Source organism: Poecile atricapillus, chromosome Z (genome assembly GCF_030490865.1).
Source record: "Poecile atricapillus isolate bPoeAtr1 chromosome Z, bPoeAtr1.hap1, whole genome shotgun sequence".
NCBI classification, from domain to species: Eukaryota; Metazoa; Chordata; class Aves; order Passeriformes; family Paridae; genus Poecile; species Poecile atricapillus.
In genome coordinates this window covers 2,197,558-2,224,321 of record NC_081289.1, presented here as the reverse complement: position 1 = coordinate 2,224,321, position 26,764 = coordinate 2,197,558, and the positions used below count along the sequence as shown (strand labels likewise).

Sequence of the window (26,764 nt, the reverse complement as noted above, 5' to 3'; positions counted from 1 at the left end):
GCTGCTTTTCAAAATGAAAAAGCTCAGCAGTTTGAAAGCAAAGGTTTGTTTAAAATTGCCAGGGGGTGAACAGTTTTCCTCTTTCCTACCTGCATCTAAAACTATGAAGCAGGATTATTTTTGTGGATGCTCTCTCACTGGCTCCAAGTCATTTTCCCAGCTCTCCTAGAAATAAACTGATCAAGATGAAGTTCAGTATCCAAGTTGTCAGCTGAGATGGCAGGTTTTAAAATCCAAGTGAAAAATAATCCCTTGAAAATTGGGGTTTATAAAGGCAGGAGTGAATTATAGCTCTGCTTTCTCCAATTTCTACCTCCCATCTCCAAGATTCATCTCCCCATATCCTGAGAGCCAGACATAATGGTATTAATGGAGAATCAGAGCAGGAAATCATGGAGGGTAACTCTGCCATTGCCAAACACCTTTTTTCTTCTGAAAACAATACCTTTTTTCACTGAAAACAATAAAACTTGAACAGGCTACTAAGGCAGTTTGATACTTCCCAACTTCATAAACATTTTTTATGCTTCCTTGGCATTTTGCAGGTAAAAATCACACTAGACTGAACTTCCCTGGTTTGAAGAGCTGGCTGCCCAAAAAGGCACCAGCTACAACAGCTCACCTGCTCACTGTACTTATTTCAGAGTTCAACCTCTGTTTAAATCCCAAATTCCTGCACACTTAATCCTGGCTTCTCCCCCCACCTGCAGAGGGACAGCCCTGCCCCAGCCTGACCCTCCTGATTCCCTCTTTTCCTGCGACACAGCGGAATTATCCCATAATCCTAAACACCTCAGGAATATTATGGCTGCTGAGGAGTAAATCCACTGCTAAATCTTCTGCTGAGCATGAGATCAGACAAGGGAAATGTCTGCTGAGAGAGGGGAAAAAATGTTGGAGATATGGAATGGCTGGGAAGGAAAAATAAGAAGAACTCAAGGTGGGAAGTGAGGCCAAAATCCACTCCTGTCTCCACAGCCCTGAGGCTGAAGGGGCCCTTTGGCACTTCAAGGAAAAAGGGTTTATTTAAAATTTTTATTAAATCAGCTGCCCCTATAAAATCACCTTCCCTTCCTTGATGTGATTATCAATTGGGATCTCTGGTTTTACCAAGCTAGTGCAGCTTCTCTTGCCAGGAGATATTAAACTCTTATTTTTGAGCTATCCCAAGTCCAAAGAATTATAATCACTTTTACTGCTTCAGAGTATTCCCAGCTTTTCCTCTGACTGTCAGCAGCAGAGATGTTTTCCAAACTCCTTTCCCACTTAATCCAAAAAGGTCCCTGTGGCAGAAGACAAAAGAACAACTATTTCCTAAAAAGGAGCTTTTTGTTCCCCCTGAGGACAAAAAGCAGGTATCCCAATTCAACATAGCTGATTACTTGGGGAAAAAAAATAATCATTTAGGAGGAAAAGAATGCTTTGAAGAAGTTTTCACCACTATTAATTCACTCCCCATATGAACTGTAGATACATTAAGATGCTCTTCATAACCTACCTCACTGAAATATAAAATTAATATTGTAAAGAAATCCATTAGTTTGTTTTCCCCCTTGTTCTCCACACCTGTGCCAGGAAACTGGAATAAACATGTCATTACAACAGAAATCAATAGAAAGTTTTAAAGTATCCACCAGCAGAGAAAGGTCAAGCCCCAGTATTGATTTTAATATAACAATTTTGGTTTGCAGTTTCCCAAAGGCTTCTTGTCCAATACTCTTCTTCATTCTTCTATCACTTTACATTTCACTGGTGAATTTGTTCTGCACCAGCTCTTTACTCCAGGTTTACTAAGAGCTCATCATTTATGCACCGTACTACTCAGACATGACAAAAAAAAAGGTTGTGGGGAAGCACTCAGAGCATCAATGAAATCCCAGAGTGATCAGCAGTTATCTCCAGACAGCCCTTGAAGCACAACAACAACAAAACAAATAAAAATATCTAAACAAATAGAAAAAAATTAATGATTACCATTTTAATAACCCACCACAGAGTAACTCTGTGACCCAGGGTGGAGTCAAAGCTGATTTGCAGTTTAGAAAGATTCCTCCAAACAGATGAGGATGTCACAAACAGAGGCTGCAGTCGCTTGTCCAGCTGATGTCAGATAAAATGTCACACCCTCTGCAGCCCAGCGAGCCACGGAGAACAGAATCCAGCAATTCATTCCCAGGGAATGCTCCATGAGCTGCTGTCTGCATTACTCAAGGAAAGGATTTTTCATGGGCTTTTCAAGAGAAAGGTTACCCAAGTTTGATCACCTGGTCACAGGTGATGAGATGGCAGAGACACAGAAAAAACTCAGTTATCAAATCCACCAGAGAATCCTGCAATGGTTTGGGTTGGAAGGAGCTTAAAGCCCATCCAGTGCCACCCCTGCAGGGACATCTCCCACTATCCCAGGCTGCTCCAAGCCCTGTCCAACCTGGCCTTGGACATTCCAGGGATCCAGGGGCTGCTCTGGGAATTCCAGCCCAGCCTGGAATTCCTTCCCCAGATCCCATCCATCCCTGCCCTCTGCCAGTGGGAGCCATTCCCTGTGTCCTGTCCCTCCAGGCCTTGTCCCCAGTCCCTCTCCAGCTCTCCTGGAGCCCCTCCAGGCCCTGGAATGTGCTGGAAGCTCTCCCTGGATCCTTCTCCTCTCCTCCTCTCTCACACCTTAAACACCTCTAGAGCAGAGCTGGCAGCAGAATTATTGAGAATTACTGAAAAGCCACCAAAGCAAACCAAAGTCTATTTTTGAGCCTTCTCCTGCCTTAAAATTCCTCATTACAGCAGGAGTTTTCCTCTAAGAAACAAATCCTGGAATCACAGCACATCACAGGACAGTCACGAGCAAACTGCACAGGGACACATTTCTGGCACACCAACACAATTCCAGGGATGAATATACTGAACACTTGTACAAAATACACTTCCTGCACTATTGAAGGCACTGCCATGCACAGCAGTTTGCAAAAACACCTCACTCTACATATAATTAATATTTGCCCCGTGCCAAATCATATTTAAAAAGTGGAAGCCGGGAAACACTTGCCAAGCAAGAAACTGAACCCCGCCCAAATATAATTAGCCTGAGCTAAATGATTAGCAAAATAAAAAGACTGAAATTTCTCTGATTTTCAGGGGGTAAAAAAAGGCAAGTCATCATTCAGGAACGTTCAATTTCCATGGGAAATCACATCCATCACTTGCCTCTGAAGCAGTGGTTTGTATATTTTAGTGGAGGAATCCAGCACTCTGATGAGGTTGGCAGTAGCTAAAATTTTATCATTATGCTGATGATAGAAGTTGTTCTTTTTGCTGTCTCAAAATACTTTTTACTTTGCCTGCACTTTTCATAAAGCAAACATGAAAGACAGATTTACTGAGCCCCATCAGTATCATGGAGCCAAACAAATGAACAGCTTTGTGTCCAAGGACAAATTTAATGGATGGAGTGGATAAACTCCACTCTGTTCTCTGATGGGAGAAAGAAAATTTATTATTTCCCCAATGCCTGTTATCAAAGCCATAACATCAAAAATTTTCTCATTTTCTTGGGAAATTAGAAAAAAATGCTAAACATTTGCTGAGCTTGTCCAGAATAAGCAGAGAAAAGGCAAAATTTGAATTATCACCCACTGATCCATCGAGTAGTGTGAATTTATCTTATTTATTATTCAAAATTTGTCTCTTAATTATCATTTATTACTTGTCACCACTGTCAAGCTCAAGTTTGTGTGTCCATCCTCTCATTTTTATGTTCCCTTGAGTACCCCCCTAAGACTGCAGCTCCAACACATTAACTGCACACAGTTACTATTGCAGACACTGCAAATTCTGGGGTAAATCAGTGATAATCAATTTTCTAAATGAACTCCCCAAAATGAAAATGCTTTTCAGATGAAACATTTCAAAATGTTCAAAAACCAAAGTGAGGAAAAACAGCTGGGCTGAGTAAAAGCAGGAGTAAAGTGGAATCAGTGCAGAATTTTGGAAATATATTCTAAGGTGGTTCTAAATCACTACTTTATTAATTACTCCAAGTCCTGTAAAATAGAAGCTGTAATTCATATATTGTTAGAGAGTTGATGGCATTAAAATACAATTTAAGAGTCATTCTTCAGCTCTAATCCTCAAAATAAGCACAGATTTTAACTTTCCATAAAGCAGCCCATCTGTACTGTGTATGGATGTGTGAATAAATAATTTATCTATGAGTTCAAATTGAGATTTCTTCCCTTCACAGTCTGAAATGACTAAAAGACATTTTGCAATCAAACCCAAGTGTGGTAATACACTGCTCAGGGAGCAGCACCAAAATCAGCTATTAGGCACTTGGAATCAGACAACAAACAGTCAAAAGTTTCAGATATTTTTATGTTGAAATGTTACTTCATTTAAATATTGGGAAAAAACCCTGGTTTAGAGAAAGTAGTGAGAATATAAACATGTAAAATATATCATCCATGGTAAAATAATCCTTAAAATGAATGTGGAGGTAAAAATTTGAATTTTTATGTCACATCCCAACAGGATTTGTCTTAAAATCTATGGGTTAAGAAATAAAATTGATAATAAATCACAAGTGAAAGGTCAACAAGCTTAAATGTAGAATTCAGGGTTTTTTCCTGTTTTCCAACACTGTATTAATGTGTTTGCATTTACATTAAATTATTACAGTTTATATTTTATGTTTTGAGTAGCTGGAACATTCTGCACATGCAAGACAAAACAATTTATTTGAACAATGTGAGTTTCTTGAATCCTTTCAAAACACAAACCTCCACCAAAATTCAGCCCATAAAGACCTTAAGTTTTACTTATGGAAAAAGATCTGCATCTTTTAGAGTTGTGTCATCCAAAACAAAAAAAAAAAAAGCCTCCATGCTCTGTTAAAAACAGATTTTTGTAACTGCAGATACTGTGTAAAAATGATAATAAAACAATCCTTGCTATGGCTAAAACTTAATTAAATAAATCCAAACTAGAAAAGAAGTAAAGCTGTTAACAAGTTTTGATATTTTTCCTTTCTTTATCATCATCATTAATTTATTTTGATATTTTACCCAATCTGTCCCTTCCTTTCACAGACCAATGCAATTCTGGAATTCTGGAAGGTACTGGAAGCGTCACATGAGAAAACGCTTAAGTTTCAAACCAAATATTTCCATATTTTAATCCCATTCAGCTGAAGTCTTGAGCACTCAAGAAGCTCAAAAATAACCCAAGTTTTCCTGTCAAAGCCCAGTTGAGGAGAGGAGGGGATTTCACTCTAACTTATTGATTTCCTTTATTGCTGATGCAAAAAAAGAGAGGAAAGTCTGATTTTTTTTTTTTTCCCTGGGACCTTAATATAGTCCTATCTAATTATATACTCCATCAACCTAACTCAATTAAATAACAGAATGCTGGGCAGGAAACAACTGAGATCTATGCAGACAGTTGAAGTAGTACTAATTACAACCTAATTTTTTTTAATCCATCATAATGAGCCTTTCTCCCCATTCTCAGTAGAGGACAATGTGGAATATTTGTATTTATACTCAGTGTGTTGTGTTATCTATTTACAACAACCACTGAAAGGAGAAATAAACACAGAAGTTCAGCAGATACCAAAATTTCTAAATTTAAAGAGGAATTTTTAATTGCTAATAATGGCTCTGCCCAGGCTTTCACAGTCACTGCAATCTGAGAAAAAAATACCTAAGAAAGGGATATTTCAATATACAGAAAGGAATCAAAAGGGTTTTACTGGTGTGAACTGGTTTATTACAACATTTTCCATATTCAAAGTATCTCAAAACACCCTGCAGCTCCCTGAAATCTCCAGAATTCCCAGAAATCTCCAGAATTCCCATTTCTGTTGCTGTTCCAAGGTATTTTTGCTCAGCCCCCGGGGTCACAGGGACCCCAGCCCTGCTCTGTCTCTGCAGCACAAAGTGATTATTGGGGCTCCAGAGAAATCAGCAAAGCTGGAGCTTAAAAGGCAGCAAAAAAGCCACGCTCAAGAGGTCAAAAGGGATTTAGAGCAACAGTTTGGAGCAGCTCTTACAAGGAAATTCCAGCTCATCTGTTGTTGAACACGGATTTAATATCCAAACCTGCTGCAGCCCCCAGAGCTCTCACAGCCAGTTTGTCCCAGGGCACAGAATTCAGCTATTTCCAGTATGCAGAGAAATAAAACAAAAGCATTCAGTGCAAGTTTGTTTGAAATACTGTTATTAATGAACCAACCTCCTCTTCTGAGCTTCAGTCTCTCTCCTGGCTCGTTCCACTGCCAGTTCCTCAGCTATTCTTTTCTTCAGCTCTTCATCATTAGCTGCAATTAAAAGAAAATTCAATGAAATGTTAACTCAACTTATTCCCAATTACACTAACAATTGCATAATACAGTGCCCTTGACAGTTTATTTGCTTTTTTTCCTCACAGCAGTTGGAGTTGCTTTCTTGTGGTTTAACCATCTTTGAAATTTTAGCACAACACCAGTGAGCCTTTAAAAGAATTTTCTTATTACACAGCTTTTCAATTAATGCAATCTTTTGAAAATTAAACAACATGGACTATACATTAAATTAAATATTTTTCTTCAGAAATAAGTCTTTGTAAAGTAAAACCATGAGAATGAGACAGAGGCATAAACAGTAAAGTCGTAAATAAAAATACTAAATAAATAAAAAGTCGTAAATAAAAAATTGTAAAAATATTTATAAAAATAAAACGCTGCTTTTTATTCAAATAGAACCAAAAGAAATATCTCTGTGGAACAAATCCAAGTATTTTCAGATGCATTTTACACAACAAAGCTCTTACAACATCCCAAATATTCATATTTCTAATTCCTAGACAAAGATTTTGCCCCAAATTCTCCAGATTTTGTTTAATCAAGCAGATATGGAAAGAATATTTCCTTCACTTCGATTCTGTCAGATGAAACAATGAAAGTCTGGTTAAGAACAAAAAAATCAGGGAAGCAACTTCTTCAAGGATATGAATAGAGGGAGAAAAGCTGGAGATCCTCCAATCCTACAGGGCTGAAAGACATCTCCAAAACCACCAAAAACCAGTTTCACCCTAATCCTGCCTGGAATAAAGCCCTGCCTACACCGAGCTGAAGCTCTGCCACGCTCTGCATTTCCAGGGAATTCCCTCACTCCTGGCTCAGATTCATCTCCATGGGAGCCCAGAGCTCCAGGATCTGATCCCACCCCAAAACACCCAGGAGAGCAGAGCTGCTGAATTCCAGAAGGTTCCACAACCCTTGGAGCAGTGACAAAAGTCCTGCTAGGGGAGGTCAAGCACAGGGAAGTTCATTTTTGGGCACTGCAGCATCTCTGTGACCTCATCTCCAGGAGCTGGATTTATCTGCAAAGATTATCCAAAATCGTTATTCCACGTTCCTGCTGTAGTTCAGACTTGCAGCAATTCTTCTCATCCTAAAGCAGCCTCACAAAAGAGTTTTATGAATGAATAAAACCAATTTTATGGGAGTTTGGGCCAACTAATCCAGTTAGAAACATCTTAGGAAAAGCAGCAGGAATCGATATCCATCGTGCCGAGCTCAGGAAACGCTGAGATCACAGAAACAGAGGGAAAAGTGGGGGGAGACTTGTCAATTACCAGCGAGACCTCAGCCTAAAAATATATTAAAATTAAAATTCAGAGGGAAATATGAAGCTTCCAACAGATCTCTAGCACAAAGCTGGGTAAAAAAGGAAACCCCTGTTTTATTTGGATTATCTTGACTGACATAACAACATTAATTATCTTGGTCACCAGCATCTACAGAATGAAATTTATGGTTCTGGTGTACAAAAATGAGTACAAAAACTCCAACAGACCAGAGGATGGTTTATGTCATAATGAGGAAAGATTCAGGCAGCAGCCAATAAAGACATTTGACCTTAACAATCAATTAGGCTGCCCATCGATCAGCCAAATACTAATAGGGAATAAAAGCGGAGCTATAGATCACTCAATAGAATTATTGTAAGATATAATTGGGTAGCTCCCAAATGGGAGCTTTATGATGTTTTGGTTTAAAAAAAGAAAAAAACAAGAAAAAAAAATGCAGTTCTACAAGGAGTAGGGATTTGTTCTAGGGGAAGAAGCACTTAAAAAGAGAAAAGGTAATTTATTTGAGAGAGGATTGGGACAGACTGTTTAATATCAAATGTTAAATAACATTTCTGATGGCCATCTCTGCTCACACTAGAGGCATTAAAAACACACAGCTGACCACTGAATTATTAGAGAAAGTTAAACCTGAGGGCTGCAAGACTGCTAAAATATTAATATATTAATATTATTCTATTAAAAATTTAATTATTATTGCATAGCCATTCCCACCCCTTTAATATCAGAAGTTCCTCAGGATGCTGAAATCAGTGTCAGCTTCATCCCAGAGCAGACCAAGTGGGAAGATTTTGGGGCAGGTACATTGAGGCAGGTCACACCTGCACCCCAGGGTTTGCCCTGCTCCTACAGGAGCACAAAAGCAAGCGTGAGAGGGTTTCATGTACAGAGGGTTCATGTACACACCCCAAAGCCCAGAACAGCTGCTCTGTGCCCTCAGCAGGCCAAGGGATGGGTCCTTGATTGGCAGAGCTCTCCTGGGATAATGGGAACGGAAAAGCAGTGGGATAATGGGGATGGAAAAGCAGTGGGATAATGGGGATGGAAAAGCAGTGGGATAATGGGGATGGAGCACCCCCAGCTGAGGCTGCCCAGGGCTCGGAGAGGCACCAAAGGAACAGCCCAGACACAGAAGGGTTCAATTGGCTTTGTGTGGGTGGGATTGGTACCAGGGGTGGTTTCTGGGAGCTTCCTCCACATCCAGCAGAGCCAATTCCAGCCTGCTCCAGGATGGATCCACCAGGCTGGACCAACCAGGAGTGGTGGTGATGCCTCTGGGATTAAGGATTTGAGAAAAGAAAGCTTCGTGCAGTTGGACAGAGCAGAGTGGAGTGAGAATATGAGAGGAACAGCCCTGCAAACACCCAGGGTAGGGCAGGAGCTGCTCCAGAGCTGACATTCCATGGGAATTCTATTCATTTTATTTTTTCTCCCCTGTCCAGTGTGGAGGGAAAAGAAGGAGAACCTTTGGTGGGAGTCTGGAATCCAGACAGGGTCAGCAGTGATAAAATCCAGAGAGCTCCTGCCAGGATCTGGGCAGACCGAGCAGGGACTGTCCCAGCACAAGGAGGTTTTGCCATTTTGGTGGTCTCTGGGATACAGCACCCTGATTTTTCTTATTTGTCCACTAATTCTTCAGGAAAAGTTTGAAAGATAATTTCTTCCTAAAATCGAATCTAAACCCGCCCTCCTTCAGCTTAAGGCCATTCCCCCTTGTCCTGTCACTATGTGCCCTTGTGAAAATGCAGATTTCAACACTTCTCCATTCAGTCTTCTCCAGAGACCAAGACTCCAATCCATGCAACATTCTTTGTCAAACCTGACAAGGGCTTATTCCACCACCACTTTAAAATGCCACAAACCCTGATTTCTATTAAAAATATATTTACAAAGATTGTGCAAAGCCATTTGCTTAATCCCTTGTATTTATTCTCCCACTCGTGCTTCCAAATCTGACAAATAAGGAACAAGAAGGCCAAGATATTTGCCAGGATTCAAAAGGTTTTGGGAATTTTCAGGGACAACTGATAAGGACAGAGGAGTAAAAAGGATTTCTCACTTGCCTACAGCCCCTGATGTTTCAGATGCATAAAATGTGCTCTGCCTTGGAACTCCAAAGGCCACCCATGAGCAGGATGGGAGCAAAGCTTCACCCGATACCAATTCTTGAGGAACCAGCAGCAATTTTATCCCCCTGTACAACAGTTTGGTACACAAAGGGTTTTACAAGTCTTGTTTGACTCCATCTCCTCAGCCCTTGTTAATGACAAGATCCAAATCCATCCCTTTTCCCTCTCTCCCTACAGCAGTTGCTTGGCGGAAAAGAAACAAGCAGCGGGATGTGAGGATTACACGCCGAGCGGTAAACAACAAACCTCAGGCAAAGGAGACACCTGCAGCCTCAGAAATGTTAGCCTGAGAAATCAGGAATGTGATATGGACAAATTATTCAAATAACTTCCAGCCTGCAGAGCTGGGAATCTGCCCATTAGCCATTCTGCATTTGGAAAAAAACCCATTAATGCAAACAGCATTTAGTAGCAGGCACCTTCACTAAATTCTCTGGAAAGGGCAGGTGCATTAAGTTATTAATGAAGAGACACTTAGGTTTGATACAATCAAATGCCTTTTAGAAAATACTTAGCTAGTTCATGTTCAGATAATGAATTAAAAAAAAAAAAAATTAAAAAAAAAAAATAAACCCAAAAAACACCACAATGCTCAAGTTCTGTTTTTCCTTCTAGTTAAGCTTGGCTATTTAAAAGAAAACTGCTGTTCAGTGAACAAGATACTGGAAGGTTGTTCCAAGATCTCCACACAACCTTTTTTTTCCTCCCCAGGCTGAAGAGCCCCAAGTTTCTCAGCCTCTCTTTGTAGGGGAGGAGTTCCAGTCCCTTTATTAAATTTGTGGTCTCCTCTGGACTTACCCAATATGAGAAGGAAGAAAGTTGAAGGGAAAGAGAGGGTGTAAAGAATTAAAAAATATGAAATATTAGTCAAAAACGAGGCACCTCCACACCTCCTCCAGCAGCGGGTTCAATCAGCATTTCCACACCACACTTCAAGCCAGGATAAACTTTGCTAAAATCTCTTTCACTTCCCCCAAAATTCCTGGATTTAACACAACAATCCCTTTGAAACACTCCCCAAACAGAGAACACAGCTCCAAGGTACCTCCCAACCACTGCCAGCCACGGGAAGATTCCTTTTTGTGCTGGAAAAATCAATTCCTGGTGAATTCCTGCAGTTTCTTGCTTTCATCTCTGGCATCTGGTGTTGACATCCAACATCAGAGCAGTCAAACCACGGATCCCATCCGAGGGGAAGTTCTCCCATCCCTTTAAGTAGGAATTTTAACCAGATCCTTTGGGTACCTCGGGGCTGCCTTCAGCCTCATCATCTTCCTCAGCTGCTGGCACAGAGCAGTGGCAGCTTTGGGGGAATTAATGAAGATGCCACTAGAAAAATTCCTAATTTCTCAGCATTAACACTGATAAAGATTGGATTGGGAAGCCCACGTGCCTGCTGCCTTCCCAGCTCACACTGAGGGCTCTTCCACAATTTCAACAATTTCCCACCCACATTTCAACTTCAGACGTGTAAAATGCAAATATCATAATATGCAAATAGCCTTGATTTATTCTTTCTGCCTAATTAAAAGCTCTGGTTTGGTCAAAATTTCACAGGTCACACAAAAATCTTCAGAATCAACAGGAAGGAATTGTTTCCTCAGACACTGCAAGAGGTTGCCCAGGGAAGCTGCGGCTGCCCCTGGATCCCTGGAATTGTCCAGGGCTGGGCTGGATGGGATTTGGAGCAATTTGGGATGGTGGAAAAGATGATCTCAATGTCAGTGAAAGCTGTAGGAAATCTATGAATTTATGCTTGAATCAGGTGGGAAGACACAGACACCCTAAAATCTATTCTGCATTCATTCATTTTTAGTTCTCAAAGAGCCCTGGGTTTGCTGGGAGCAGCATAGGAGAGAAAACAGGAAAATGTTGTAACTGAAGTGGATCAGTATTGCTGGCAGAGAATTATTCTAAAAATGTTGTGAGTTTCAAATAATCTTTAACCTTATAAATAACCCAAATTAGCCTTGCACTCAATGAAAACAATAATGAAGCATCCCTTCAGCACACCAGCAGGAAGAAAACCCTAAAAACACTAAAAAAGTCATTTATGTGCTTTAAAACCCAGCATTCAAGCAGCTGTGGGATTTCTTAAATATTATTATTATTATTTTTAAAGAGCATTCTCAAGAATAAATTCTACTTTCATATTCATACAAGTTTAACTTCCAACATATCCAGCAACTTTTCCACTGAAATTCCCAATTCCAGGCACTTCCTCCAATCAGGAATTCAGTACAAACAATGCTCCCCTCCAAGGACAGAAATTTTTATTAACTGTTAAATATTGGTAATGTGCAGGAATATTTCAAACGAGCTCATAGGATAATGAAATACAAAAACAAAGCAATTAAGTGTGCATAATTTAAAAATATTTAATATTTTACTTTCCAAAGGCGCTCTTGCAGAGATTACATTCCCTATTTTCCAATGTAAATGTGGGTATCAATCAATTTATACTAATTTCAATTTGAAACAAGACAGTGCGTGGTCTAGAAGTAACAAAACAAAGTTAGTTCCTATTATATTTGGAATATTCTCCTTGCAATATCCTGTTAATGTTGGGATAAAGCAAATCACACTGAATTTATGAGGGGGCTGGAAAAAAAGAGGATTAGGAGGTTTTCCCCTGTGATTCTTTGTATTAGGTTCTACCTGCCTGTGCTAACAGCTCTGTTTTACAAAAAGAATTCGTTTCTGAGATTCACACCACCAAAATATGTGGGTTTGACACATTTTTGATATTTGAAATATCCTGTCATGGAGGATTTAAATTTGATAAACAGGTGACAGACACAGGGACGTTGTGCAAGAGAAGAAACACGAAATATGTTCAACACATCTCAAAATATCTGAGAGCCCATAAAATCAGGGATTTCCCACCAATAAGTGCACTGAGTTAAAAAAGCCAGTTAATAAAAATTCCCCTAATTTTTAGTTTCTGCAGGAACTCCTGCTGTGTGGATAAATGATTGTCTGGAGTTTTAATGTGACTTTTTCAATTGTTCTCGATGCCTCTGGAAGGGAGGGAATTATTTCAACCAAACCTTTTTCATAAGCCATCCTTCCCCCCACCTCTGCAATCAAATATAGAGATAATAACTTACTTCAGCAGCTGTTTAGCCATAAGTCATTTTTTGCCCTCCTGTTAATTTAAAATAATTAATAAAAAATAATGAAACAGAACTATCAAACACCTTTAAAATACCATCCCTGCATTAAACTGAATACAGCAGTGGAGAAAATTCCCATTTCAGCTGTTTTAGTAATCCCTGCTCCACACACACTGGAAGGCTTTTCTTGTGGAGCACAATGGATAAAAGCACCAGGATTCCGTAATTCAACATTAAAAAAATAATAATCATATTGTAAGCAATGATAAGAAGGATTTGATGATTCTGCTTTCAAGAGGATTAAGCATGTGGTGTCCTTTCAGGACAATTTAAGTTGTCCAGTTCCTGATCTTTGTGGTTCAGAAGTTTATTGTAAAGCTATTTTATCTGACAGTGCAGGGAAATTTACTGGTGTTCTTTTCATCTTCTTGGACAAAATCTGTTTTAAATTCCTTCACATGTATTTCAGCAAACTCCATCTACCACTGCAGAGGGCAGGGAAATAATTATAGATTTTTCCACGTGGCAGGTAAGTAAAAAGGGTTTTTTAACTGAAATATCTCTTAGAAGTCACCACTAATGGCAAAGAATTGCCAACCACTCCTGCTCAGTCCAACACTCCCAAATGGGCCTCCCTGCACTGCCAGGGCTACAAAAATAGCAAAGTTTGATGTTCAGTTCATCCACCACCATCACCTCTAAGGAGGAGTCTCCAGCTGTGATTGTGCACTATCAGTGGCACTGAAAAGTCAATCTCCCCCAATTTCAGCTCTGGATTGGAGCCACTTTGGGCAGGAATCAGGAGATCACAAAGCTGCTGATCACTCACTCACAAAGGCCTCCAGGGAGGGTATTTTTATACTTTTCCACGGGCAGGAATACAGGCTCCAGGCATGGAATTTTACTGTCAAATATTCACATTCCAACTCTTTGTGGGGCAGGTGGCTCTGCTTTTATAGCTCAGCACACCCCAAACCTGCACCTACCACTCATTTTAACTGATGTTAATTAAAACCATTCATTAATTGCCACATCCAGTTGTTCCTGGACATCACAGATTGAATGTGTGTGACATAAATGAATTTTTTTAAGGTGGTGACATTGGCACAGGGGGCCCAGAGAAGCTGTGGCTGCCCCTGGATCCCTGGAAGTGTCCAAGGCCAGGTTGGACACGGCTTGGAGCAGCCTGGGACAGTGGAAGATGTCCCTGCCCATGGCACAAAATGATTTTTAAGGTCTCTCCAAGCCAAACCAGTTGATAATTCTATGATCTTAAGGGTCTTTTCCAACCTAAATGAGTGAAGAAATACAGCAAGATTGGAAAGGATAATGCAGAATTTTAGAAGCGTTGCTAAGGTGGAAGGGGAAGCAGGTGGGACTCAGAGAAGCAAACCTGCAATTAAACCAGGAAAAGACAAGAATGGTGGAAAAAGCAAGTGGACAATAATGATGGAAAAGGTGTTTTAAGAGAGGTTGTGTGACCATTCTGCAGCAGATCCACGTCCACTGTGAATTTTCCCCATCTGGCCTGAGCACATCCCTTTTTTTAATGGAAGGAAGTTTTTATGAATGCCACAAAACTCTGTCACTGACACCAATCCATTCCCAAGATTCCAAAAAAAAATGTGAATAAATGAATTATCCTTGAGAAATCTACCTCTGTGGCTAAAAGCAGTTAATAACTTTAAAAGCTGTTCTGGGAGAAAAGGGAGAGGAAAAAGGTAAGAATCCATAATCCTGTGAAAAAAACCAAGCAGTGGAAATGTCCTTACAGGTAAAGGTTAATGAAAGAAAAAAGAAGATAACACTCATCAATACCTCTGCTGATCCCATTAAACAGATTTCTCAGTGGTTGGGAGTTCCTTGGGAGGATAAATCAGGATATCAAAATTCCACATTGTACACTTAAAGCCATTTAACACCTGAGTACTAAATTTTAAAGGGATTTTAAAAAATTTTACCAGTAGCTGAATATTGAGAAAACTAAAGAAGGTGACTATCTCCACATCAAGCCCTAATTTCATTTATCAATGACATGGGCACCAAAAGGCTGCACAAATTCTGAAAGCAATCACTTCATCTCAAATTGGGGACAAAGAAAGCAGCAGTGAGAAATAAGTGGATCTTTAGCAGCTGTTGTGGTGTGCTCAAATCTCATCTCCTGTTCATTCAGTCAGGTGATAACAAAACCTGCTACAAAGGATCCATCAGAGCAGAGAAAACCATAATTGAAGAATTTGTTTATTCAGCTCTGATGGAAACTCCAGCGTGTTCAGGTTTGGAATTGCTGACTGGAGAAGGGATGAGAGGAAGGATTTAAACCTTTGTACAGAGTCCTGGACATGAGAATCACTTTTAAAAAGGAGAATTTCCAGGTATTTCCTTATTCCTTGAAGACAAGATTTCCATATTCCAACACTGCAGCTTGTTTATTTTGGAGGATAATCTGGAAGTGAATTCAGTGACCAAGTGGAAAAAAAAACATTTATTTGATGTAATATGAACAGCAGGAGCCAAGAAGTCAGCTTGGAAATAGCCAATATTCACATTTCAAATATCTGCACCCTCAAGGAACTCCTTGAAGAGGCACAAGGATTTATTTCTCTCAAGGAAACTGGAGGTGATTCACACACATTTTGATGTTTTTTTTCTCCAACTCCAGCAAAACCAGCTTTTTTTGTTGAATTATCAGCACAAAGCTCCAGTACTGTCAACTTTGAAATGTGTGTTTTCAGCCCAATATTCAGCCCTGTACTGCTGCTTTTAATAATAATTGAAAACAGGCTGTAAACAATATGTAATTATGGTGTTTATAGCTATTTTCATTATTCAGAAATTGTATAAAAATAAAAGATAATGCTGAAATGCTTGAAATTCTCACAACATCATTAATCCAACACCTGCATTTTTAATGATTTGCAATGAGATTTGCTAATAAAAATCACTTGTACCAATAACTGGTCTCAGCTGATGCAATACTTACTACGAATGGTTTTTTAGTGTTACAAATTGCAAGCAAGAAGAAAACCAAGGTACTACAGGGGAAAAAAAAGAGGTTGCAGAGGTGAAATATGAAAATCTTAAGGAGAAAGAATAATCTGATTATCACAAAGATGCTCCCAGATAATTCAGGAATTCCTGAGGTTCACTTTGAGAAGAACATTCTCTTTTCTTCTGCCAACAAGAGTAGAATAAAAGCAAAAATAAATGTGTTGTACACTGGCACAGAAACACAAAACCATCAAGTTCTGACCAATGTGATCTAAGTGGTGCTCCTGCAAAAAAATTCCAGCTTCCATAGGTTTCTGATTAACACCAAAATCTAAATAACCACTGCCTATTAATTCTTCCTACCCATTTCTTCTGATAATGACTTTTTTCCTTCTTAAATTTCCTGAATTGGTGCCACCTCTCCTTGTTGAGAAATGTCAGACAGCAGCATCGGGGATAATGGAGACTTTTATCAAGGATAAACTGCCTCCCTCTCATGGAAGGGGGAAAGGAGAGGGGGAAGAGGAAAAAAAGGGGGAAAAGGGGGGGAAAGTGGGGGGAAAAATGAGGGGGAAAAGGGGGGAGAGAAAGGGGGAAAGGGGGGAAAAAGGGGGAAAAAGGGGGGAAAAAGGGGGGGAAAAGGGGGGGAAAAGGGGGGAAAAAGGGGGGAAAAGGGGGGAAAAAGGGGGGAAAAAGGGGGGAAAAAGGGGGGAAAAAGGGGGGAAAAAAGGGGGGAAAAAAGGGGGGAAAAAAGGGGGGAAAAAAGGGGGGGGAAAAGGGGGGGGAAAAGGGGGGGAAAAGGGGGGGAAAAGGGGGGGAAAAGGGGGGGGAAAAGGGGGGGGAAAAGGGGGGGGAAAAGGGGGGGGAAAAGGGGGGGGAAAAGGGGGAAAAAAGGGGGAAAAAAGGGGAAAAAAAGGGGGAAAAAAAGGGGGAGAAAAAGGGGGAGAAAAGGGGGGAAAAGGGGGGAAAAGGGGGGAAAAAAAGGGGGAGAAAAGGGGGGAAAAGGGGAAAAGGGGGGAAAAGGGGGGAAAAGGGGGAAAGGGGGGAAAGGGGGGAAAGGGGGGAAAGGGGGGAAAAAACGGTGGGAAAGGGGGAAAAAACGGGGAAAAAGGGAGATAAAGGGGGGAAAAAGGGGGGAAAAGGGGGGTAAAGGGGAGCAAAAAGGGGAGGAAAAGGGGAGGAAAAAGGGGAGGAAAAAGGGGAGGAAAAAGGGGAGGAAAAAGGGGAGGAAAAAGGGGAGGAAAAAGGGGAGGAAAAAGGGGAGGAAAAAGGGGAGGAAAAAGGGGAGGAAAAAGGGGAGGAAAAAGGGGAGGAAAAAGGGGAGGAAAAAAGGGGGGAATATTGAAGCATCTTGGACAAACTATTCAACTCCTTCAGTAAAAAGTCCCAGAGATAAAAGGAGAAGCAGAACCTTTCTAGGAAGAACCACCATCTCCCACCCTAAAAAAGCAGCTGAGATGAAATGCTTGTTTTTAGGTGATTAACACGAGGTGAAATCAAACGTGGTTAATGAAGCTAAAAATGAGAATCTGATAAATCGGCTCCATGAAGCATTGCCAGAGAGGAACACAACAAACCTTGTACAAAAAATAAAATAAAATAAAAAATGGAAAGAAATGTCCTTTTCTCAGTCCTTAAATTTCAATTTCAACCAACAGGTAGGAATATCTGCAGCCCAATTTTCAGCCTGGTGTTGGCCAAAACTTGGATACGACACCGTTGGAAGTCAAGGAGTTTGGAACACAAGAGGAGCAGGATGGGGAAAAAGAAATTGTGGCAATGGAAAGTTTTTCTCATTCCCCTGAGGCTGAGGAAAAGGATCTCTAAGTGGTACCTCCTGTTTAACTAAAAAACAACTGCACAAAGCTTTCAAGCAGCAGCACCAACAAAACACTTAACCTGCCTCAGCTGACAAGTGATGAAGAGCTTTAGGAACACTTTGCTGCAGCCTGAAGATGAAAGAATAAAACAAAGCTTTTCTTTTCATCTTAATGTGATTAAATCGTCCATTTAAAGTGTTCTTTTCTACCACTCTGAAGAGTCTCTGGCTGGTAAATAAATTGAGATGGGAAGAAAAGTAGCAATTTGCTATTAAAACTTAAAGGTTTTATTATTTGGAGGTCTCCTCGTGCTGCTGAAGTCGTGTTACATCTAACAAGTGTTATATTTCAATAATAGAAAGGAAACAAATGCACTTAAACTCTGCTCCTTCAGTCAGTGCAAAGATAAATTTAGGTAAGAATATCTGCTGTACAATAAAACCAGAGAGGATTCCACACAGCAGAATGACAATTTCATTGCTTGGTGCTATCAAGTCTTGTGTTGGTGAAATCAAACAACTCTAATTTACTCATTGGGTTTATCTCCTTAAAATTGTCAATGTTTTTTATTATGTTAAGATTAAAAAAAAAAAAAATCATTCAAACTCCTCTAAAGGACCAACAAATCCTTAAAATACAAAGCTCTTTATCTGAAACAACTATCTGGGCTTTCTGACCTATAATCCCAGGAAGGTCTCTGAAGGACAAAGGAGGAATAGGACAAAACACAGACAATTCTGCAAGAACACACATGGGAGATTTCTAACAAAGACCACGACAAATGGGTCCCAAACAGGCATTTTCTGATCTTTAATGCATAAAGTAACTGAAATTAAGGGAAAATGAAAGAAAAAAAATCAAAACATGTTGTTAGATAGGTTTATACTTAATTTTAACATACATAAAAAACCCCAAAATCAAAAAGCCTACCACACACGTCTGGTTTATAAACAGTAGATAAACCCTGGCTGCATTTTCAGCAAGCTCAGCCTAAGGCTGGGCTCAAAGTCCTAAAGCTTTGCCAGGATTTAACTACAAAACAATTTACTCAGAACCAGTAAAAGGCAATGGCACCACTTCCATCCATAAACACACAGAGATCCAGTCCTTAAAACTCATCATTTCCTGATGTTTTGCAAAGGGCTCCATGAACTTAATTCTTCCTCCTGAACTGAGCTGAGTAGAAATTAATACAAGAATCACACACCAGCCACCAACAGTTGTTTTCCAAAATGATTTTCCTGCTAAGCACTGGAAGATGAGGCTTTAACAAGCACAAATCTTGCGCTCCTGTATTAAAAAGCAGAAGGTTTTAACTTTTAACTCACAAGCCATTGCTAAGCAAATACTTTGGATGTGCTTGTTAAACAGCAGCAACGACAAAAATCCCTTTATTTGTGTGCTACACAAGATTTGGAGAGGCAACGTCTGCACTCAGCAAACCCTAATAGAGCACAGGCAGCCTAAAGCAGAATAGCATGAAATTTAATTTCCCCAAATCCACCAGAGACCCAAAAAGCACATGGAAGGCAGTACATAAAAATTACCTGCTTCTAAGAATAGATGGAAACAAAAAGTGACGTTTCTAAATGAAGGCTCCTTGAAAAATAAATTCTGCCTCTCTGCAAGAAGCCACACGCAGAAAATCATTTGTAAAAGGCAAAAACTATCGAAGAAAGTGACTGTCACTGCAATGAGTGTGCCTGAGACCTATTTACTTCCACATATGAGGACAGGACCTGGCACATCCAGGGCTCTTCCTTTAAATTTTATCTGGAATAGGCCATGTTTTCCATCAGTTGTAAAATAAGAAACCATTAAATCAACTAAATGTCCCCCTGATATCTGACAATAGTCATGGGATAAATTGGCTTTTGCCCTGGACCTCACGTAGGGAAACAAAACAAAACCACAGTTCAATCCTACAGATTGAAAAACTGAATTCCTCCATTTGCAGAACCCTTGGAAACCTCAGAATTTGTTTCTTTAGTTCCCTTTCCAACACTGAATAACAGCCAATAAAGCAACAGTGGGAGCAGAAGTGGGGTGGGAATCACTCCCTGCAATTCCAGCCTTCAATGCCTCCCACGCAGGGGCCACTTTTCCCATACAAAGTTGAGCAGGTTTATTTAATTCCAAGGAAAAGAAACAAAAAGAGGAAGGGAGAGACAGAGAAACCTCTGGTGTATCTGACCTGGCTTGTTAACTGCACAGTCACAGAAACACAGAATCCCAAAATGGTTTGGGATGGATTTTGGACTTTTCAGCTGCTCCAGTCCCCCCTGCCAGGGAAACCTTCCACTATCCCAGGCTGCTCCAAGCTGGCCTTGGACACCTGCAGGGAATCCAGAGCCAGCCACAGCTTCTCTGGGCAACCTGTGCCCTTTCACTGTAAAGAACTTCCTTCAAACAACCCAAATTTGTATCATGTCAGATACATGACATGATCATATGGACATGATTTGTATCATGTATCATTTGTATATGTTAATATAAGTGGCATTTCTTGGAGCATATTTAAATATATTTAATTGTATTATTAAACTGTTCTTGTGGGGAGTTTCTGGTGGTTTAGATCAATGCACACCACGTTAGGATAATAATGGACATCAGCAGATGAGGTTACTGTAACATCAATTAGAGGTTAAAAACACCACATTTGCAGGAAATGTTCCAACATCTTTTGCCTTTTATTCCTGCTTGCCTTTAGTGTAAAATACCTCGTTCCAGAGGATGTCTCAGCACTCAGAAAGCAGCTAAAGCAGGCAGCCCAGGGCTGCTGAGATCCCAACAGCATCAACAGCAGTGTCAGTGGACATTCCAAAAGCTGCTTGGGAATAACACAAATGTTGGGAATACAGTGCCAAGGAGTAATCCAGCTTTTTCATTCATGCCTTGCAAGATGAAAATTCACCATGTTCTGGATGTTCATGGAATGGTTTGGGTTGGAAGGGACCTTAAAGCTCATCCAGTGCCACCCCTGCCACAGCAGAGACACCTTCCACTGTCCCAGGGTGCTCTCAGCCCTGTCCAGGGACACTTCCAGGGATGGGGCACGTTCCTTTTACACAATTATGGATATTTTTCATATTCAACTCCCATGATTTGCCAGATTTTCCCTGGAATTTCAGCACCATTTGACAAGGGCTTACCCAGCCACCTGAAAGCACCCACAGCACATCACCTAGACAGAAAAACATTCATTTCTGCAGCACTTCCTCCAACCCCAGTCCATGGTTCCATCTTCCCTATCCTCCTGCAATCCAGTGACAGGAATGTCAGACTCCAGTAAAGATTTGCTGTTCCAACACTAAAACTTTGGCACCTTTTAGCAGCCAAAGACATTTCACCTTTGGACAATAAAACACTCCCATCAATACCTTTAACCCAAAGGATATCAAGGCACATCACTGCAAATCATCTCCAAGAAGCTCTGTGACAAAAAAGCAGCAAAATGTTATTATTAATATTAAGCATATTAATTTATAACAAGCAAATCATGGCCTTTAAGGCCATCAGTGATCCACAACCCTCTCAGTGTTGCCTGAGGGTCCCACCTGATTTATTTCAGGTTTCCAGTACAAGTTTAAAACTCTTTTTAGAAAGAATTCCCAGAGCTGCAAACAGAGGAGAGTAAATAAACATAAATGCAAAACCCAAGCTCTCCTGGCTCCTGCTGCAGGAAGGAAGGTGGAAAATCCACACTGGGAACTTCCTGAGCTTTCCAGGTGTCTCACAGCAAAGGGAATCAACCCAGGCACTGCCAAACCTCTGTTTTTTTCCTGTTCTAAAAATAAGAGGAATTCTAGAAAGTAACATCACAAATGTCAGTTTATTTCATCTTTCAGGTCATGCAGAGAAAAAGTGCTGTTGGAACAAAAGGTGGATGGAAGCAATTAATACATGAAAGGGCAAAGAACTGCCAGGGTTTATTTGCAGAGGAATCTTGCTTAACTGGCAGAAATTCAGCCCAACTCTCTCAACTTGCAGGTGCTCACAGAAACTGAAAACACAAAATAATTCTCCAACAATACTACAGAGCCTCCCTCTCATTTCTCCTGAGACATTCCGGTCTTAAATTCAGTTTTTCATGCAGTATCCAGCTATCCATAATTACTAATATCATCAGGACATGCTGAAACTCTTCGAAAACATTAAATGAAAAAAATTAATAATCCTAATTTTCCTGAGTATTGGAATGTGCTTCCATGCACCAGGAACAGGATGTCCTTAAGGATCTCCCACCTTCCCCAAATGTGTCCCTAAGAGCTTTCTCCAATCTGACCTCACAACCAAGAAGTGAAGTTTGTTCTCCTAAAGTTCAGTTAAATCTTGGGTTTGTCTCTAATTAGAACCCAACACTCCAAATCCTCATTCCTGAACACCCCAGAAATATCTTTACATTTTTCTGACTGCCACAAGGTATCCACAGCCACTGAAACACCATCCAAAACCAGACAGAAACATGAAACAAAGACACCAATCCTCAAAAATTAATCCATGAAAACAAGGCATGACCCAGCTCCTGAGGAGGAACCAGCAGGGCTCATTTTACACCCTTACACAATATTTTGTGACAGAGGGCCTTGGCTGATTTATTTAATGAGGACATAATAATAAATAGAGTTTAAAAAAGGAGAAAAACCCTCTGTGCCCTTAACAGAATCTGTTTCTGCAAAGGGGAGAAAAAAAATTACTGTCTGAGATACTGATACTCTGGATAATTTAAGCATTTATTCTTCTTTTTTTTCCCCTAATAAATGATTAGTTTTTCCAATATCCACTAAGCTAAAGTGAATGAAACCATTCCCTCTGTCTGAAGGTTTAGGTATAATACACAGTTAAGAAAAAAAACAAAACCTCATTGTCTGACCAAATGACTTTCCATCAATATTGCTTTAGGAATTACAGACAGGCTTGAAAGATTTTACACTTGTTAAATATTTTAGTGCATTTAATATTACTCAGAAGCCAGCAAGTGAGCCAAGCAAGCTGAGATGCTTTCAGACATTGTCTTTAGATGTCAGATTTCAGTGTAAGTGGATGTAATTTCATTTTCTGACCCCAAACTGAAGTCAATAAATTCATCATTATTGGCAAGCAACAGGACACTCATTCTTTCATGTAACTTAATCCATTATTCCTCCACCAAAAGCTATCAAAGGCTGGCCTGGAAGAAAGGGCTGGGTTTAAGAGCTCTAATGTTTCTCCCTCTAGACATCTTATTTTTGTAGTGTTCTTTCTCTGGGATACAGAAGCGCTTCCCCAAAATCACAAGTTCTTAAAGGAAAAATACACTTAACATTTCCCAAGCTCGAGAAGGTCGAGCAATTCATGGAATCCTGGAACTGGGCTGAAAGGGACCTTAAAGGGCTTTTAATCCCACCCCTGCCATGGCAGGGACATCTCCCACTACCCCAGGCTGCTCCAAGCCCTGTCCAACCTGGCCTTGAGCACTTCCAGGGATCCAGGGGATCCAGCCACAGCTGCTCTGGGAATTCCAGCCCAGCCAGGAATTCCTTCCCCAGATCCCATCCATCCCTGCCCTCTGGCAGTGGAAGCCATTCCCTGTGTCCTGTCCCTCCAGGCCTTGTCCCCAGTCCCTCTTCTCCAGCTTTCTTTAGGCCACAATGAAGTCACCCCAAATTCTCTTCTCCAGGCTGAAGAATCCCAATTGTCCCAGCCTTTCCTCACAGCAGAGGTGCTCCATGCCCCTGGTGAACTCGGGACTCACTCCAAGTCTTTCAACAAAAAGAAAAACCCAAAACAAACAAAACCAATTGACCAATCAAAACCAAATTTTTAAAAAAGTACCATTTCCCACACGCAAAGAGAAACAAAACTGAAAGCTCAAGACATGCAACAGTGTGAATTAGCAGAGAATTCCTGGGGTGTTACAGCCCTCCCACACCCCAAAATCCCAGGAGTTTGCTCACAAGACCATTCCCATCAATCACATTTAAGGGTGAGCAGCAAACACCACAGGAAAGACATGCAAGTGTTGTTCCATAAAAATCCTTTATCTTGAATAATTTCTTCACCACAGTGAAATACAGGGACACAATGAAAAAGCTACTGTCTTTAAAAAAAAATAAGATTCTGTATTCATGGCTCCCTAACCACTGCAGGGGGTTGGAATAAAGGGACCTCTGAAGTCCCTTCCAACCCAAACCACTCTGGAATTCTGGGACAGACCCCTCCAATTAACAGGAAACCAAATATATGCTCCAGAAAAAAAAAATATACTAAATTCTGTTTACTCAAGTCTTGCTGCAAGGCTGCCACAGGACTGGTCTTTAATCAGTGCTGAGTTTGTTGGGATTTCCTGTAAGCATCAAGGCAAAAGGTCCTTGGGGAATTCTGGGAATTCTGCTCTCGTGAACATTTCTGGAGCACTGAGGAGAGCCTTACTTGAACTTTCCAGGTTTCAGGGAGTCCACAAATCCCTTGTTCCAATCTCTGCCACTGCTCCTCACTCCTGCAGCAGCTGAGTCGTGCTCGCTGTGCTGAAGGATTTTAAATGAGAGCACAGCATCCCTGGCATGAGGTTTGATGCATTTCAACAGCCCTCAATAATGAAATATCAGGAGTTAAGAAAGCCATCGATCTGTGTGAGCTGTACATCACTTATTTCCACCATTCCAGGGTAGGAAAAGAGCTTATTCTTTTTTTAATATTTGCTTAAGTGTCTTTCAGCAGAACCTTCCCAGACTAAAAGTCAGTTTTGATTAAAGCACCAAGAATTTTCCCTTCAGAACTCAAGACATATTTGGATATTTGCTTGTTCTGGGGTGTTTTGGAGTTTTTTAAGTTTTTAACAGTGGATAACAGTGTGGAAAGCCAAGTCTAATTTGTGTTTTACACTTGAATGTCAGACAGAAGGAAACAAAGAGGAACTTAATTCCTCTAAAAGTCTACAAGCTAAAGATGAGCCAAAAAGTTAATGTCAAAAAAATCATCTATGCAAAAGGGCAATGAGTTCATTACAATGCTCTGAAGGGCAGATTTGATTTCTTTTTTCACATTAAAAGCTGAAAACCAGGAGCAAACCTGCACCTGATCCTCGGTGCTGTCTCCCACTGGCTGAGGAAGGTTCCTTCATCCGATCGATGAGGCTGTCGGACAACTGCAAAACACAACAAAGTCACACTTTAGCTCCTTCTTCATCCCCATTTCCCCTCCAAATGGAATAAAACTTTATAAAAACAGAGCCTGGAGCCTCTCTGCAAGACATGACAGCTGCTAAAATTCAATCCCCAGCACAAAACAATCTCCTTATTTGTGCGGTGACTGCTACGAACAATTAAACAGAACAAGGTGATTTTGACTCTCACAGAGGATACAGGGAAGAGTAAAGGAAATAACACCTTTGGACATGTTGCTGGTAATTAATGAGCATTTTTGCCTTTCTCAGTGATTTAATTTGCCTTTCTGAGGTGCAGAGCACTCAACCCAGGAAGAATTTCATCCTGGGAAAGCCCTCCAAGGACTTGTGCAACAGAAGCAGTCACAGTCGAACACAAAACTCATTCCAACGTTGACACAAACACACAGCAAAATACTCAAATTGTGCAGAATCCAACAGAGTAAGAGCAGACTCCAGTTTCAGATCTATGGAAGCCCACGGATAAATTAACAAAAGGGACAGAATTATTAGCATTAAGAACTTCTGGTTTCCAACTTCTGTCATTAAATCACAGAATTATTTAGGTTGGAAGGGACCTTAAAGAGATTTAAATTCCATGCCCATGGCATGGACACCTCCCACTGTCCCAGGCTGCTCCAAGCCCTGTCCAGCCTGGCCTTGGACACTTCCAGGGATCCAGGGGCAGCCACAGCTTCTCTGGGCAGGCTATGCCATGTTTCAGAGCACATGAACTCCACTCTATATGTAATATATAAATTGTATTATATTTATATCACTGTCACCTATTTACTCAAGAGCATTAAATGACCAGAAATTGAAAACATCAGTTTGCTGAAACAGAATGAACTCCCAGGGCTCCTCCAACACTTCTCCTCCCTAAAAGCAGCAATAATTGATAAGTTATTATCACTCCTCGTATATGCTACACGGTGCCTGACATAGGAAAAATTCCTAAGCCGCAAGAATCCCCTAAGTTCCTTGTGTCACAAGTTCTACTCTGGGATAGTACGGACAGCAGGGACGGCATTCCTGCCACCCTGGAAGTGTCCGGGGCCAGGCTGGACGGGGCTTGGAGCAGCCTGGGACAGTGGAAGTGTCCCTGGCCATGGCAGGGGTGGCACTGGGTGTTCTCTGATGTCCCTTGCAGGCCGAAGCACGCTGTGAGCGATGATGAGCACAGACAGCGGGCAGGACTCGGATCCTCGGCGGGGTCGGGAGCAGGACACGGGAAAGGGAGGAGCTCCGGCGTGTGGAGGTCAGGGAAAGGCAAACCCAGCTCCCGTGGTTACAGATCTCCCCTGGAAGGGGTCACCACGCGGGGCACACGGCTCCCTGTCCCCACGGGGCAGGAGAGAGGGGAAATCCCTGCGGGACAAGGAGGGGAGCGGGGCGGGAGCGGGGACAGGGGCACACACGGCGGAGGCTGAAGGGGAGAGGCAGAGTGGGAAGGGGAGCCGGGGCCAGGCCAAGCCTGCAGCGCTCCGGCGAGCCCCGAGCCGGCCCCGCGCTCACCCGCACGCCCTTGACCACGGTGATATTCTCATTCTCGTCCGCCTCGAAGGTGACGCGCCGGGTGCTGCCGCCGCCGCCCATCTCGGCCCGCGGACACACGGACGGCCCCAAGGAGACTGGGCGAGCGCGCTGCCAGCGCGCCCCGCAGTAACGCCGCGCCCCATTGGTCCGCCGCGCGCCCCCGCCCGTAGAACGCCGCTCCCTATTGGCTGAGCCTGTGCGTCGCCATGGAAACGGCGCAGCCCCTCCCTGCCGGTGGGCGACGGGCACCCGGAAAGGTGCGGGAACTTTTTCGGGACGAACTTCACATGGGGCGCGAGGACTACAAGTCCCGTGATGCTCTACGGAGGGAGGAAGGGGGCCGGGCGTGCCTGTCAGCGCGGGGCACGCTGGGTAATGTAGTCATGTCCGGCCCTGACTCTGTGGGGT

At 41.6% G+C, this 26,764-nt stretch overlaps 1 protein-coding gene across 3 annotated transcripts in view; it reads right to left on the bottom strand.

Annotated features, from left to right (window-relative positions):
* LOC131592839 (MICOS complex subunit MIC19-like) overlaps positions 1-26,496 on the bottom strand; it is a 125,057-nt gene extending 98,561 nt beyond the window's left edge. For 2 of the 3 annotated variants that reach the window (XM_058864651.1, XM_058864652.1), the window contains exons 1-3: positions 26,336-26,496; positions 24,727-24,802; positions 6,223-6,307 (exon numbers count right to left, since the gene is read on the bottom strand). In XM_058864651.1, the coding sequence (XP_058720634.1) occupies positions 6,223-6,307; positions 24,727-24,802; positions 26,336-26,416 (242 nt within the window). In that variant the 5' untranslated portion in view covers positions 26,417-26,496. The remainder of the gene's footprint in view (positions 1-6,222; positions 6,308-24,726; positions 24,803-26,335) is intronic. The other variant, XM_058864653.1, reaches the window with a different exon arrangement.
* Positions 26,497-26,764: the final 268 nt, after the last annotated feature.